At 43.9% G+C, this 17,141-nt stretch overlaps 1 protein-coding gene across 1 annotated transcript in view; it reads left to right on the top strand.

Annotated features, from left to right (window-relative positions):
* The first annotated feature begins 2,004 nt into the window (after positions 1-2,004).
* MAPK1 (mitogen-activated protein kinase 1) overlaps positions 2,005-17,141 on the top strand; it is a 99,352-nt gene continuing 84,215 nt past the window's right edge. Inside the window, exon 1 of the mRNA XM_024120474.3 lies at positions 2,005-2,274. Coding sequence (XP_023976242.1) covers positions 2,159-2,274 — 116 coding nt within the window. The 5' untranslated portion in view covers positions 2,005-2,158. The remainder of the gene's footprint in view (positions 2,275-17,141) is intronic.

Raw genomic sequence — 17,141 nt, 5'->3', positions numbered from 1 at the left:
GAAGAGCCAAGATTCAAACTCTCTCTGGTAGTCTGAGGGCAGAACTCCTGCAGCTAACCATTGGCAGTTTGGAAATGTGAAGTTGAAGCCCCCGTAGGATGTCACATGGTGCTGTCCAGGTGGACAAGCTGACCACAGATTCTGACAGTTAAAGACCTGGGAGGAAGTGAGGCATCAGTGGGAATTAAACCATGCAAGAACGGCTACAACCTACCCTCTCAAGAGTGCTGCCAATCTTGTTCCATTTTCCTTTGGCATTTAATTATTACAGAGGAGGACTCTGAAGAAAACCAGCTTTTAGCTTCTTAAATAAATAATCTTTTTTTTTCCTGATTGGATACTGTGTTTGTTCTTTATCCCTGAAATTTAAGAACTTTTCCAGATTATGTCTTGAAGTTGGTTTCTGCTTATTGATTTTTCTGGATTCAGAGAACTCACTCAATTTTCCACTTCCACCTCAGATCTTTTTAGACCTAAGGCAAGTTTTCTTTTACTATAATTTAAGTTATTGTCTCTAATTGATTTGCTGTGTCTTCTTTGGGGGGTGCCTATAGTTTGACTCTCCGGGGTATTCTCCTGTACATTTTTTCTCTTAAAGAATTTCATCACTGACTTTTTCTTCTATACTGCTGATTTGCTTTTCTGCATTGTTAAGTCTGCTTTTTACTGCTCCAACCATTGCTTTTACTTTGGCTATCATGGTTTTAATATCATGGTACTCTCCACTTATCTTGGCCTGTTCTTTAAAAGATGCAATGTCCTCTTTTAGTCAAGAGTAAGAATTAGGTGTTTTCTGCAACAGGGCTCTGCTTCATGGACTAAATATATTGCAAAGGAGTAATTTTTGGCTCTAGCACTTTATTTTTCTCATGTGCCACATATTTCTTTCCCCAGAGGGTTAAAATTTCTTTTTTCCTTATTCACCTTTGATATTGTCTAGTTGATCTTTGTTGTTGATGCCTGGAAGTCCAGGCTTACAAGATCACAGTGTTGGACAATCAGGATGCAGGGTTCCCCACCCTTACTCCCGGTCCAGAGATGGCCCGGGTGTCGGTTCAGAAGCAGTGGTTAGATCATCTTCTGTCTCATTGTCTTAGCTATTCTTGGCATTCACTTGCTTCAAGATTCCGACTTTTTTCAACCTCTGGTGTCTGTGACTATTTCTGAGCCTCAGTGTGTTTGTCTCATATTCTCTAGATCTTGATGCTTTGGACTTCAGCGTTTCTATCTTTGCGTTTCTATTTCAGTATGTCCTATGTCTGAGATGCTGTCCATCTGTACCAATCTGGGTCTCTGTCTCTGAATCTCAATGTTTTTCTCAGTGTCTCGGCCCCCTACTCCTGAACCCCTTACTGATCTTTATATTTCTTCATAGCACTTATCACAACTCGAGTCTCCCTCCCTCCCTTCCTCGCGACCCATCCATCCATCGATCCACATCTCCTTATGCTGGAATGTAACTTGTGGCAGAGTGGACGCACAGGATCAGGGTAACACTTGTTGAACGAGCCTCTGTCTGATCAGCGGGTCCCGTCCTGGCCTCTCGTCTCGGCCTCCACCTCTAGGTTTCACACTTTCTCAGGATGCAAATGTCTTTCTCGGTCTCGGTCACCCTTCCGGTTTCTGTCCGTGTGTCGAGGCCTCTAAGTCCGTGTGGGCCGCGGACTCGCACAGGCCTGGCCGGGGCGCGCGGCGGGGTATGACGGAGGTTGCCTTCCTGGGCCCCGCCGGCCCACTGGCTCAGCCTCCGCACCCCCTGTGCCTAGGCGTCCGCCTCCCGCGAGTGCACGTGACCGCGTCCCGCAGAGCCACCGCAGTGCCCCGCCCCGAGCGCGCTGCTTCCGCTGGCCGCGCAGCCCCGCCCCCGGGCGCGGGGAGCCAATCCGCGCGCACGTCTCCCGGCCCCGCCCGACGCTCTCCTCGGCGCGCGCCCCTCCCTCCGCCTGCCGGCCCGCCCGTCAGTCAGTCAGGCAGGCAGTCGGTCCGAGCGGCTGGCTGTTCCTCGGCTCTCCCGAGCGGCGGCCTCCCTCTTCCCTCCCGGCCAGCGGCGGCGGCTGCAGCAGCGGCGGCGCGGTCCCCCGGGAGGCGCGGCGTGGGCCGAGCGGCGGCCGCGGAGCGTCGAGCCCAGCGCGGCGGCTGCGGCGGCCCGGCAGCCAACATGGCGGCGGCGGCGGCGGGCGCGGGCCCCGAGATGGTCCGCGGGCAGGTGTTTGATGTGGGGCCGCGCTACACCAACCTCTCTTACATCGGCGAGGGCGCCTACGGCATGGTGTGGTGAGTGTCCGCGCCCCGCAGCCCGGCCGCCCCCGCTTGGGACTGGCGGACGCAGCCGCGGTCTCGCCCGGGCCCCGGCCCGGCCCCGGCCCCCGACCTCGGCCCCTAACCGGGCTGCGCCGTCGTCCTTGAGCTGGGGGCCTCGGGCCGGGCCGTCGGGCCTGGGCGTTGCTCCTCGCTGGGCTCGGGGGGCGGAGGCCGGAGCCGGGACCCCGGGACCGGCAGCGAGGCGCCCCCGCCCCCAGTGTGCGCACAACGCGGCCTCGAATTCCTTCGGATGCTCGCCGTGGCGTGTGTGCACAGCTCCGAAATAATCATATGATTTTCCTCCCCTCGTCTGCGTTTTCCGCGAACGGCTTTCGTTAAGTGCTTTCCGTGGTGCCAGGGGGGCTCTCCTACGCAGGCTTTAGTGGCCTATAGTTAGTGGCACCAGTGTTCGTTGTGGAATATTTCAATCTTGACGTCTTTAAACGGTTTTTAATACCGTACTGCTAGCGTTTCAGGAAGGATAAGCCAGCATTGCTCTTTTGGTTTATTAAGGAGTCATTTGGAGTTGGGCCTAATTTGATTTGTTTTTCTTTTGCCCCGCGTGAGCTCTCTTACCAGCATAAAGGCATCCAGACGTTTTAGCACAATTACTGTGGACTTTCCCTGTTAATGCTTTAGTGGTCAGTATGTGTGCGACCCTAATGGAGTTCTTGCAGAATCACATTCAGGTTCTCTCGTCTCGATCCAGCTCACCGAAACGTTTGTGGAATGGGGGTGACGGTCTTGTTTTTCATTAGAACCAACTAGCTGTCTTGTTTTTTGCTGGTGAAGACCTGTGCAAGTGTAGACTCCCTTACACCGAAATCTTCTCGTGAGTGTGTCTTTTCTGTTGAACGAAGGAAGCGAACTAATTATTGAACACTTCGTGGCAGGTACTGTGCTAGGTCCATTATTTCATTTTATTTTAACAAACAGCTGGAGGGAGGGGAACGCGGTGATGTCTTTCAGATGAGAAAGTATTTCGAGGTGAAGCCAGTTCCTAAGGTCATACAACTAAAGAGGCATACTTGAGATTGTGGACTGAGATTCTGTTTCAGTTGCTGCAGCTCTTTTCATTACACCCCACTTTCCTTAAATAGTGTTATTAATCGTTTTAGAATTTTAGGGTGTTTTACTCTTATAAGCATTTCTATTTCAGAATGTATTCAAATTTGAATGATCATAATTTTAGAAATACCATAGAGGGCATGTTTTGCCAAGTGTTAGTTAAAATTATTTTTTAAAAAAAGACTTTAATTGAATCTTGAATATTTTCATTCTCTTCAGGAGCAAAATGTTTCACAGTGTACAGCTGTGAAAATTAACATGAACTCAGAGGCTTAGGAGCCAAAAGAGAAATTAAATTAGGTCAGGCCTAAAAGAAATAAGGTCCTAGAATGTAATGGAGAGAAAGAACTGCCCGCAGCATCACTTCTGTTGCACCTGCTGGTAAGTATGCCAGTAAACATGTCTCTTTATGAGAGGTTCAGAATTGCCCATCACGTCCTTCAGCCCTTTGAAATATGTACTAAAAAAACCTAGTTTTATGACATTTCAGTTGAAAGTTTTTTTTATTTCTTTTTAATCTGAAGCTGATTTAGATCTGGTAATTTTCTATCACTGCTGTAGACTTATTTGACCTTTTCAGTCTCTATCAGGTGAAATATCAAGTCCTCTTACTGTGATGTTCTTTTCTTAAGTAAGATCCAAGTACAAATATTATTGGAATTAGAATCTGGGTCCAGATTATAGCTTTTTATCTTAAGTTTGATGATATTTATTTAATATAAGAATTTAATCTACGTCATACGCTATTAGCATTTAGTAAATGTTGGTTAACAGTGCTGGGTTTATGGACGATTTCTTGACTGAAATGTTAATATTTGAATAGTGACATTTTAAAAACATTAATGCTTCCAGAAGGATTTAAGGATTTTCAGGAAAAAAGGTGTTTTTTTTTTCATTTCCTGAATCAGTTCATTAGGAATTTGCCTTTTTCTTGCAGAGTCCTTTCCTAATCAAGTGGAGGATATAAAGATGAAAAGTGGAGTTTGAATTGGGCCTTTAGGAGTGAGTGTGATTTTGATTGAAAGATAATAGGTGAAAGTGACAGTTTGAGCTGTGGAATCTAATCCTGGAAAAGTATTTAGGTGACAAACTTGTAGAGGACTCTAAAGGCAAAACTGAGTTTGGTTGTATATTTGTACAGTGGAGATGCATGAATGTTTTTGGAAAGAGGCAGGCACAAGGTCAGTTTTGGAATTTGGGGGGAGGATAGACCAACGCTGGTGGAAATGACAGGAAAAAAAACTGAGGTGGGGAATCAACTAGGCTGTTGTAACTTCTAGAGGTGAAGTAATATAGTGGGTGTGGAAGATAGCAGATGGAGATGAGAGCCCTTATAAAGATAGAATCAGTAACAGGGGCTCTTGTCAGAAGAGTGGTGGACTTCTAATCATGGCAAGTGTGGGATGAAGCAGAGGATGATGAGTGAGGTCTTAACCGGTAAGAGGTGAGAGAGGTGGGATTTGGATTTGAGAGGGATTTCCAGGCTTGATGATGTGGCATGGACATGGCTGTTAATTCCAAGGCTTCTAGCGTGGGAGCCTGGGAGGATGGTGGTGCTGTTATGAGGGAAGGAATACCGTATAGGCAGAGGAGGTTTGCTAAGGAGAAATAGTGAGTTCTGGTTTGGGCTTGCTAAGTTTGTGATGCCTTGAGGCCATTTAAGCTATATCCAGAAGGCATCTTGAAAATAAGAGGGAAGTAAAATCTGGAGATGAAAATTTGTGTAAGTTATAGTCTTGGGTGGAGGAGCACAGATTCTTTTTTTTTTTTTTTTTTAATTAATTAATTTTTGGCTGTGTTGGGTCTTTGTTGCTGCGTGCAGGCATTCTCTAGTTGCAGCAAGCTGGGGCTGCTGTTCGTTGTGGTGCACGGGCTTCTCATTGCTGTGGCTTCTCTTGTTGCGGAGCCCGGGCTCTAGGCACACTGGCTTCAGTAGTTGTGGCGCATGGGCTTAGTTGCTGCATGGCGTGTGGGATCTTCCCGGACCAGGGATCAAACCCGTGTCCCCTGCATTGGCAGGTGGATTCTTAACCACTGTGCCACCAGGGAAGTCCAGAGCACAGGTTCTTTTTTTTTTTTTTTTTTTTTTTTTGCGGTACGCGGGCCTCTCACTGTTGTGGCCTCTCCCATTGCGGAGCACAGGCTCCGGATGCGCAGGCTCAGCGGCCATGGCTCACGGTCCCAGCCAATCCGCGGCATGTGGGATATTCCCGGACCGGGGCACAAACCCGTGTCCCCTGCATTGGCAGGCGGACTCTCAACCACTGCGCCACCAGGGAAGCCCAGAGAGCACGGATTCTTATTTGAGGTCATTGGTTAGGTGAAATTCCATGCATATGTTCTGTATGTTTATCTTTTTAGTGAACAATCCATAACATTTATTAGATTTTCAAAGGGTCCATTATCCCAGAAAGGTTAAGAACCAGCGAGACAGAAGAGAAAGCCCAAAGAGGTAACTCTGGCAAACAAGTGCTTTTAATAGATGGGCAGAGGAAGAGGAAGCTGAGGACTGGTGAGATGTATAAGAATCAGGAAAAAAAAAAAAAAAAAATCGTATGAAAGAGGAGAAATTGAAGCTCTTTGCTTGGTCATCTAATTAAGATAAGTATTTTGGATAAGTTCAGTTTGAAACACTTTCTAAATGTGACTGAGAGGTCGTGGGGTCATCTCCATAGAGACACTAATTGAAGCCTTGAGAGTGGATAAGATGAGAAAAATGGGAGAGCTGAACCAATGGAATGCCTGACTTTAGGTGTCAATAGAGAGCAAGTTACAGAAGAGGACGGAGGAAATGTGGTCAGAGACCAGAGAACCAGAGTTCACACTATTAAAGGAGGTCGTGGTCATTAGGGACTGGTTTAAATACTGTAGAGAGCACCGTGCAGCTGGAAGAGCAGCTGTTGGATTTGTTAACTTTCAACTCTCCCAACAGATGGGCTCTCTTCTCTTCTCTGCCATCCTGTGTGTGGTTGAGTTTGCTCCTCACCATGCCTTCTCACGAGACTTCAGGATCAAGCGATTCTTGGCCAAGAAATAAAAGCAGAATCGTCCCATTCACCAATGGATTCCAGTGAAAACTGGTAATAAAATCAGATACAACTCCAAGAGAAGACATTGGAGAAGAACCAAGCTGGGTTTATAAGGAGCCTTGCACATGAGGTGGCACACATATTTATGCTGCATCTTACCATGTCACTCTGAGAACATCACTACTATCTGGACAGCTGGATGTGTTTTATTGCGAAAATGATTTTTCTCTTTGTGTGTTTGTGCACTAGTGCTTTAGCTCAGTAATAAATATGTGAGACCTTAAAAAAAAACAAAAAACCAGATGGTTCCAACTAAAATTTCATTGTGATCACATTCTTGATGGTATAATATCCTGTCCTGTGAAGTTTTTTTGTCATTACTGCAGACTAATAGAACTTTTGTTATGTTATGTTTTTTAAACATACATACATTAATTAATCCTCACACTGCCAAGGTGGTTACTTTAAGTAAGTGGGAATTTGAGACACAGAAGGGTTAGTTAACTTGCCCATGGACACCCAGCTCGCAAGTGATAGAGCATCCTAATCTGGTTCCTAAGTGATACTCAACCAAAGACCCAAGTTGAGAAGATACATGTTTTCAGTAACAGAAAATATCTGTTGTCTGCTTTTTGCTTGTGTCACGTTTTATTTTTTTTTAATTAAAAAAATTTTTTTTAATTTATTTTTTGGCTGCCTTCGGTCTTCGTTGCTGCGTGCGGGGGCTACTCTTTGTTGCAGTGTGCGGGCTTCTCATTACGGTGGCTTCTCTTGTTGCGGAGCATGGGCTCTAGGCGCGTGGGCTTCAGTAGTTGTGGCTCACGGGCTTCAGTAGTTGTGACTCATGGGCTCTCTAGAGCGCATACTCAGTAGTTGTGGAGCACGGGCTGAGTTGCTCTGCAGCATGTGGGATCTGCCTGGACTAGGGCTCGAACCCACGTCCCCTGCATTGACAGGCGGATTCTTAACCACTGTGCCACCAGGGAAGCCCTGTGTCACGTTTTTTTGTTTTTACATTTTAGCCTTTTAAAAAACCTTTCATACAAGGTTATTCACTCAGAAAACTTTCATTGAGCACTTGTTATATGTTAGGATGCACATGGTCCCAGCCTTTTAGTACCTCTTAGTCCAGATAGTGGGATGGAGTTGGGCAGTAATGCAAAGAATGTACCAGTGTCATACAGAAGGGACGTGTGCAGGATTGTGAGGAAAAAAGAAGGCCTGCATGATAGGGGACTGTCTTTGTATGGCTTCACAAACTTTTGAGCTGGATGTTGATATGTGACTGGGAGTTTGCTGTGAGAAGTGCATTCTAGGTAGAGGAAGACGTACATGCAAAGGCACAGAAGTATGAAAACAGCACATCAGGTCAGGAAAACCAGGAGTTGTTTGGGAAGCTAGGGGTATGGGTTGAGTGCCTTCGGAAGAAAGCTGGAGTTGAGACAGTTGGGATAGGCCCGGCCAGATTCTGAAGGACATTGTTTACTGAGTTCAGACTTGATTTTTTAGGTGAAAGTCATTAGAGGATGCCCTTTTTCTGCCAGTTCCTCATCACATTTTGTGTTCCCTTCCTTGTCTCTCTTATGCTCTCTACCTGCTTGTGCTTATTTTCTCTTCTTCTTATCTAGGGGTATTCAGTGGGTGTGATTTTTTTACTCCCTCTCCAGTGGCATTTTGAAATGTATGTGGGTTAGGTTTTGTTTTTTGGTTGTTAAATTGATTGGGGGGTGTTACTGGCCTTTGGTGTGTGTATGGTCAAGGCAGATGTGCTGAAAAACCTGCAGCTCACGGTGTAGTACTGCACTGGAGGACCATCCTGCTAAGAGGCCAGCAGTATTTCCCTCCAGCTCATCCCCAAGTAACACTGGGTCCTGTTCAATTCCTGTCTTCCTCTAAGGTTCATCTCCTCCGTAAACTTGTGCTTATTACTCTCTGCTGTAGTGCTCCCTCCTGCCCTCCCTGGAACTCTGCTGGGTATTTGTACCACCTGTCTGAAAGGCAGGGCCAGCAGTAGTATAAATCATCTATAAAGGCCTGAGACCTGGAAACATCTGGATTCAGATTCGTAGTTTTGCTTGTTAACTGTTAATTTAACTTTTAATAAAGATGTCTCTTCTATGCTTTTTGGAGCTCAAAGATGTGAGGAGACCAGCTTAGATGAGCAGCAGAATATCCAGAGTTTCTGAACGGTTTTGAGTGCAAGTAAAACTCAAACAAAATTAAATTTGATATTAATAACATCCTGATGGTTAGCTCTGATAGGCTATTCCCATGAATTTAATGGGAATGCTCTCAATTCTCAAGTATTTATAAAAAGAGTCTCATGAAAAGCATCCAAGTTGAGTTTTCCCAGGAATCATCTGTAATTTACTCCTCATCTCACATTAACATATCTACTAAGTAAAAAACAACTGATTCCCCAGCAAACATCTAGAGCTACCTCACCATCATGCATCCAGCCTGTTCTACCTACCCACTTGCCTAACCCTGAAATGCTTTTTCTCCCCGTTTGCTTCTCTTGGGGCTCCCATACATTGGAAAGCCAACAGGATAGACATTCTCCAAGATCTCTCTCAGATGCTCAGTCTTAGGGCAGGCTCTGGGTTCTGAACCCATCCACAGCTAGTAGGAGCTGGGAAGTGAAGTGTATGAATGGGTGGGGTCTGCATGCGATATGCCATGACCAACTGACTAACATTAGTTGCAGGCCTGCCTTGATTTAGGTGCTGTGGTTTCAAATTCATTTTCATCCTCATCTTTGAGGTATTTTTTTCACTTTACAGGTAAGAAAACCAGATCTTGGGTAACTTGTCCAAGGTTCACAGCCAGTAAATATATAATAGAACTGAGACTTGTCTAGACCTCAAAACCGGTGATTTTTTTTTTTTTTCCCACTACTATAGCCCTTCCTCTGTTATAGCAAGTTACCTGGAAACATGCCTCCTCCAGCCTGAGTTCCTGAATGCATTGGCACCAAAGTATAAAATGATGATTGTCAGCCAACTTGGGCCTGTTGAGATGGAAGAGGGAAGAACTAGATACTTGGAAAATGTGAGGGAGGTAGAATCTAAGCAACTGTAGTTTTTATCAGGAGGGTCATGTTGATTTCTTCTCACTCCTTCTACTTACCTCCACCAATTTCTTGATTTTTATTCATTTATTAATGTTATTAAGCTTGTACCTGACTTATGTGCTAAGCAGTGGGATTGAAGTGGTTTTTACTCTTTGGTGTTTACAGTTCAAAAGGAAAGTAATCACATTTACTGAGTATGATGAGGTATAGAGTGCTTGCTGGAGGGTTATCAAAAGTGGAGCAAAGAGTTTGAGGAGTAGTATGGGAGGGTGTCCTGGAAGAAGTAGTGTTTAAGCTGGGACCTGGCGAATGACTTGGAGCTAGCTGAGTGAAAGGTATGGAAGAGCGCTGAGCGTTTCAGGCACGGCTTGTAGAAAATAGTTTGTAGAAATTGGGGAGTTTATGGTTAAGATCCAGTGATCTTTCTCATGGTATCTCAGGGACAGGGAAAGTAGTTAAAGCTTCAGGTATGGTTGTAACCAGGAACTAGAAAATAGACCAAGTCACTACCCCCCTCTCTCTTTACATTTACAAAATCTTCTTGCATCCCGCATCTCTCTGCACAGCTGTTTTGTTTGTTTTTTTTTTCCTTTTCTTTTCTCTTCTACCACATCTTCATGCACTTGGCAGAAGAGAGCTGACCCTAGCTTCTCGAAGGTATGTGTCTTCAGTTTATTGACACCCAGGGGCTGAGAGCACTCTGATCCGATTCCTGGGGTAGAGAATCTTATCCAGCTTGGGATAGTGTCCACCTCTGGTCTAGTCAGCTGAGGCCCAAGTTGGAGTCGTCTCATGAGGCTAGACAACTCTAAGGTATGAACAGTGGGCTGGGAGTGGTCAGAAGATGTCTCCCATTGACTACTGACTTTCCCGGTTAAAGTTCTTGGTGCTGCTTGCCTGCTCTTCTTGAGCTGGAACCTTGCCTGATGTTGGGGCCTGTCAGCAAGGAGAGGGGAGAGAGAAGTAGTTGAGGCAGGAGAAGGGCTATGAGTTGCTTTTAGGGCTCTTCTGCCTTCCTGTCTGTGGTAGTATGGTGGTGGCAGCTAAGCTGGGTGGCATCTTTAAAATTTATTTAGTATTTAATATATGTATAACATGTGAGTTTTGCAGCCTAACGGTGAACACCTAAGAACCCACCACCCACTCACTGACTGACTTCAGACCAGATTGTCTGAGGCCCATATTCTGATCCCTGTCCATAGCCTTCACCCCAGAGTTCTATCATCTTTCTGGGAGTCTGTACAATGGACTGGGTAGGAACATGGGCTTTGGACACTTATATGAGAGCTGCACTTTTTTTTCTCACTTGTAGAAAGGTGATAGCAATACACTTCCCCAGAGTTGGGAGGACTAAATGAGATATGTAGGTGAAGTGCTGAGCACTTAGTATCTGGTTAATTGCTTGTCATTGTTGTTACGCTCTTAAAGTAAATGGGCAGCACCTGGATCCTCCCTCAGCGCAGTCTCTTGGAGTATCATCTTGTGGTGTAAAGCAGAACATGCAGAAATAAAAATATTAGACTTGGAGTCACATAAGTGTGTTGAGTTCCAGTTATGTGATCTTGAGCAACTTCCTCTCCCATTTTTAAAATTAATTAATTAGTTTATGGCTTCGTTGGGTCTTTGTTGCTGCACGCAAGCTTTTTCTAGTTGTGAGTGGGGGCTACTGTTCGTCGTGGCGTGCGGGCTTCTCATTGCGGTGGCTTCTCTTGTTGAGGAGCACAGGCTCTAGGAGCGCAGGCTTCAGTAGTTATGGCACGCAGGCTCAGTAATTGTGGCTCGTGGTTTCTAGAGCGCAGGCTTAGTAGTTGTGACGCAAAGGCTTAGTTGCTCCGCGGTATGTGAGATCTTCCCAGACCAGGGCTCGAACCCGTGTCCTCTGCATTGGCAGATTGATTCTTAACCACTACACCAGCAGGGAAGTCTCCTCTCCCATTCTTTGATTTAACAGTCAGAGCATCTCCCGTGCCTACCCTGGTCCATGTTCCTGCCCTCCCTCAGGAATGTTGCAGTGTATTGTTGGAGACAGACTGATAAGGAAATAAATTACTGTGTCGTGTGGTAAAAACACTGTTCTGAGATCATTCTGGACAGAGCAGCTAACTCCACTTGGGCTTCCCAGTTACTAATTAAATCAACAAATAGTGTATGTGTACACCAGGCACGCACTTGTTGTTCCCCTACATTGGTGAACGAAAACATTTAGCCTTCAGGGAGCTCATAGTCTGTGGGTGCCTGGCTGAATGGGAGTGGCTTGAAGAGAGGATTAGAAAGGTTTGGTCAGGCCTTGGCTTTAGGTTCCTTTTAAGGAGTTTCCTTTTGGGAATTCCCTGGCAGTCCAGTGGTTAGGACTCCACGCTTCCATTATAGGGGACACGGGTTCGATCCCTGGTCAGGGAACTAAGATCCCGCAAGCTGCATGGTGTGGCCTAAATAGATAGTTTCCTTTTATTTCTCTTTTTATAGTACTTATCATAGACATGTCTAAGGTACTTTTTTCAGTTTACTGATAAATCATTTAAGCCCAAAATTAAAGCCTCGAGGAAAATTATTTTCTGTACTGTAAAGTTAAAGAACTTTCTAATGCTGTTGTTCCAGAGTAATAGTTTACCTCGAGTGATTAGGTTATTCACGTGTGTTTGGCTAGGAGAGAGTTTTTAACTGAGTGGCTGGAAGGAATGTTCTTTGTTTTTCTTTTTTTTTAATAAATAAATTTATTTATTTTTGGCTGCATTGGGTCTTCACTGCTCCGTGTGGGCTTTCTCTAGTTGTGGTGAGCTGGGGCTACTCGTCATTGTGGTGCGTGGGCTTCTCATTGCGGTGGCTTCTCTTGTTGCGGAGCATGGGCTCTAGGCATGTGGGCTTCAGTAGTTGTGGCACGTGGGCTCAGTAGTTGTGGCTCGCGGGCTCTAGGGCACAGGCTCAGTAGCTGTGGCATGGGCTTAGTTGCTCTGTGGCATGTGGGGTCTTACTGGACCAGGGCTCGAACCCATGTCCCCTGCATTGGCAGGCGGATTCTTAACCACTGCGCCACCAGGGAAGTCCCTAGAACAAATGTTAATGTTGCTACATTGTCATTGGGAACAAATGTATAGTAAAAAATGTAGAGTTTCAGAGATAGGGAAATTCTTAAATAGAACTGATTAAAAGTAATTCTGGGGAAAAAAGTAAGTACAGTCTTATTTATAGAACAAATAGTTTTAGCTGCATAGCTAAGGAAAATAAAACCAATACATTTCTCCAATTAATACCTAAATTGCCACTGATCACAGGTCAGGCTTGCAAAGTAGAGAGTAAAACCTACAGAATGTACCTTGGTCACAAGGATTTATCTTGAGTCAGTAACTAAGTTGAGGGTACTGTTACTTATTACTTCAGTCGATATGTGAAAATGTTTAGTTTGGGGCTTATTTGAGATATTTGATGTTAAGTTTCAGACCAGTGAGAAACCATTTGATAGGAATGCTAAGTAATCCATTATCTATTACCATTTCCAGGAATGTTCATTGTGCCATTCTTCCTGTTGTGTGTTTTGCTGTTTTCAGGCATCCTTTCAGGACAGCTCTGATCCCTTAATTCAAGTGATGGTAAAAGTGATATTCCTTAAGAGTGTTGTAAATTATTTCTTTAGTCCAAAGCGAGCTGGAAAGAAAAGACATTTTTTTTTTTTTTTTGGTGATAATCTTTTTTAATTTATTTTTTTGTGGTACACAGGCCTCTCACTGTTGTGGCCTCTCCCGTTGCGGAGCGCAGGCTGCGGACGCGCAGACTTAGCGGCTATGGCTCACGGGCCCAGCCACTCCGCGGCATGTGGGATCTTCCCGGACCAGGCCACGAACCCATGTCCCCTGAATTGGCAGGCAGACTCTCAACCACTGCGCCACCAGGGAAGCCCCAGAAAAGACATGTTTGATTCTCTGTCCACTCTGACATAACTATTGGAAAGAGCCATTTGTTTCCTGCCACAGAGAAAGTATAAGACAGAAATTAGTCATAAGAGGGCTAAAGTATTATAGAAACTTTAGGAGTGCTTCTGGATACCCCAGCAGGCAGAATGTAGCATTCAAGAACTGGTAAATGTTTATCTAGCATCTAGAATGTAGTGCTTACCTATAAAAATGTAAATTGGAAAATATTTTGGCCTCACGTGGTTTTTGGCTTTAGCAGGAAAGCCTCTAGTGTTTCCCTATTAAGATGCTGGCATTGGGCTGAGGTGTATTTTATTTATTATATTTACAGAAATATCCATCACTTCTATTTTGGTTGTTTTTAACATAAATAAGTGAATTTTCCCAAATGTCTTTTCTGCCTTCATGGAGATGATCATATGGTTTTTCTCTCTTTAGCATTGAGGATCATACTAATGGATTTCCTTATATTGAATCTTCCTTGCGTTCTTGGAGTAAATCCTAGTTGGTTATGTTGTATTCTTTTTTTTTTTTGAATTTTATTTTATTTATATTTTATACAGCAGGTTCTTATTAGTTAGCTAATTTTATGCATATTAGTGTATATATGTCAATTCCAGTCTCCCAATTCATCCCACAACCCCCCCCCACCACTTTCCCCCGTGGTGTCCGTGTTTGTTCTCTACTTCTCTACTTGTGTCTCTATTTCTGCCCTGCAAACTGGTTCATCTGTACCATTTTTCTAGGTTCCACATGTATGCATTAATATACGATATTTGTTTTTCTATTTCTGACTTCACTCTGTATGACAGTCTCTAGATCCATCCACGTCACTACAAATGACCCAATTTCATCCCTTTTTTATGGCTAATATTCCATTGTATATATGTGCCACATCTTTATCCATTTGTCTGTCGATGGGCATTTTGTTTCCATGACCTGGCTATTGTAAACAGTGCTGCAATGAACATTGGGGTGTATTTTTTTGAATTATGGTTTTCTCTGGGTATATGCCCAGTAGTGGGATTGCTGGGTCGTATGGTAATTCTATTTTTAGTTTTTTAAGGAACCTCCATACTGTTCTCCATAGTGGCTGTATCAATTTACATTCCCACCAGCAGTGTAAGAGGGTTCCCTTTTCTCCATACCCTCTCCAGCATTTGTTGTTTGTAGATTTTCTGATGATGCCCATTCTAACTGGTGTGAAGTGATACACCTCATTGTAGTTTTGATTTGCATTTCTCTAATCAGTGATGTTGAGCAGCTTTTCATGTCGTCCTTGGCCATCTGTATGTATTCTTTGGAGAAATGTCTATTTACGTCTTCTGCCTATTTTTTGATTGGATTGTTTGTTTTTTTAATATTGAGCTCCATGAGCTGTTTATATATTTTGGAGATGAATCCTTTGTCTGTTGATTGCTTGCAAATATTACCTCCCATTCTGAGAGTAATCTTTTCATCTTGTTTGTAGTTTCCTTTGCTTTGCAAAAGCTTTTAAGTTTCATTAGGTCCCATTTGTTTATTTTGGGTTTTATTTCCATCACTCTAGGAGGTGGATCAAAAACGATCTTGCTTCTGTGATTTATGTCAGAGTGTTTTTCCTATGTTTTCCCCTAAGAGTTTTATAGTGTCCGGTCTTACATTTAGGTCTCTAATCCATTTTTTTAAAAAAGATGTTGGGGGTAGGAGTTTATTAATTAATTTATTTATTTTTGCTGTGTTGGGTCTTCATTTCTGTGCGAGGGCTTTCTCTAGTTGTGGCAAGTGGGGGCTGCTCTTCATCGTGGTGCGCAGGCCTCTCTTGTTGCGGAGCGCAGGCTCAGTAGTTGTGGCTCACGGGCCCAGTTGCTCCGCGGCATGTGGGATCCTCCCAGACCAGAGCTCGAACCTGCATCCCCCACATTAGCAGGCAGACTCTCAACCACTGTGCCACCAGGGAAGCCCTCTAATCCATTTTGAGTTTATTTTTGTGTATGGTGTTAGGGAGTGTTCTAATTTCATTCTTTTTAAGAGTTTTATAGTGTCCGGTCTTACATTTAGGTCTCTAATCCATTTTTTTAAAAAAGATGTTGGGGGTAGGAGTTTATTAATTAATTTATTTATTTTTGCTGTGTTGGGTCTTCATTTCTGTGCGAGGGCTTTCTCTAGTTGTGGCAAGTGGGGGCTGCTCTTCATCGTGGTGCGCAGGCCTCTCTTGTTGCGGAGCGCAGGCTCAGTAGTTGTGGCTCACGGGCCCAGTTGCTCCGCGGCATGTGGGATCCTCCCAGACCAGAGCTCGAACCTGCATCCCCCACATTAGCAGGCAGACTCTCAACCACTGTGCCACCAGGGAAGCCCTCTAATCCATTTTGAGTTTATTTTTGTGTATGGTGTTAGGGAGTGTTCTAATTTCATTCTTTTACATGTAGCTCTCCAGTTTTCCCAGTACCACTTATTGAAGAGACTGTCTTTTCTCCATTGCATATCCTTGCCTCCTTTGTCACAGATTAGTTGACCATAGGTGTGTGGGTTTATCTCTGGGTTTTCTATCCTGTTCCATTGATCTATATTTCTGTTTTTGTGCCAGTACCATACTGTCTTGATTACTGTAGCTTTGTAATATAGTCTGAAGTCAGGGAGTCTGATTCCTCCAGGTCCGTTTTTTTCCCTCAAGACTGCTTTGGCTATTCGTGGTCTTTTGTGTCGCCATACAAATTTTAAGATTTTTTTCTTCTAGTTCTGTAAAAAATGCCACTGGTAGTTTGATAAGGATTGCATTGAATCTGTAGATTGCTTTGGATAGTATAGTCATCTTCACAGTATTGATTCTTTCAATCCAAGTACATGGTATATCTCTCCGTTTGTCATCTTTGATTTCTTTCATCAGTGTCTTATAGCTTTTTGAGTACAGGTCTTTTACTTTCTTGGGTAGGTTTATTCCTAGGTATTTTATTCATTTTGTTGCAATGGTGAATGCGATTGTTTCCTTAATTTCTCTTTCTGATCTTTCATTGTTAATGTATAGGAATGCAAGAGATTTCTGTGCATTAGTTTTGTATCTGCCAGCTTTACCAAATTCATTGATTAGCTCTAGTAGTTTTCTGGTGGCATCTTTAGGATTCCCCATGTATAGTACTATGTCATCTGCAAACAGTGACAGTTTCACTTCTTTTGCAATTTGTATTCCTTTTATTTCTTGTTCTTCTCTGATTGCCATGGCTAAGACTTCCAAAACTATGTTAAATAATAGTGGCGAGAGTGGACATCTTTGTCTTGTTCCTGATCTTAGAGGAAATGCTTTCAGTTTTTCACCATTGAGAATGATGTTTGTTGTAGGTTTGTCGTATATGGCCTTTATTATGTTGAGGTAGGTTCTCTCTCTGCCCACTTTCTTTAGAGTTTTTGTCATCAATGGGTGTTGAATTTTGTCAAAAGCTTTTTCTACATCTATTGAGATGATCATATGGTTTTTCTTCTTCAATTTTTTAATATGTTGTATCACATTGATTGATTTGCATATATTGAAGAATCCTTGCATCCCTGGGATAAATCCCCATTGATCATGGTGTATGATCCTTTTAATGTGTTGTTGGATTCTGTTTGCTAGTATTTTTTTTTTAATTTATTTATTTTATATTTTATTTTTGGCTGCGTTGGGTCTTCGTTGCTGGGCGTGGGCTTTCTCTAGTTGCGGCGAGCGGGGGCTACTCACTGTTGCGGTGCACGGGCTTCTCATTGCGGTGGCTTCTCTTGTTGTGGAGCACAGGCTCTAGGCACGTGGGC

The sequence above is a fragment of the Physeter macrocephalus genome, chromosome 19, assembly GCF_002837175.3.
Source record: "Physeter macrocephalus isolate SW-GA chromosome 19, ASM283717v5, whole genome shotgun sequence".
In the NCBI taxonomy this organism is placed as follows: Eukaryota; Metazoa; Chordata; class Mammalia; order Artiodactyla; family Physeteridae; genus Physeter; species Physeter macrocephalus.
This window is presented reverse-complemented; position numbering and strand designations above follow the sequence as displayed.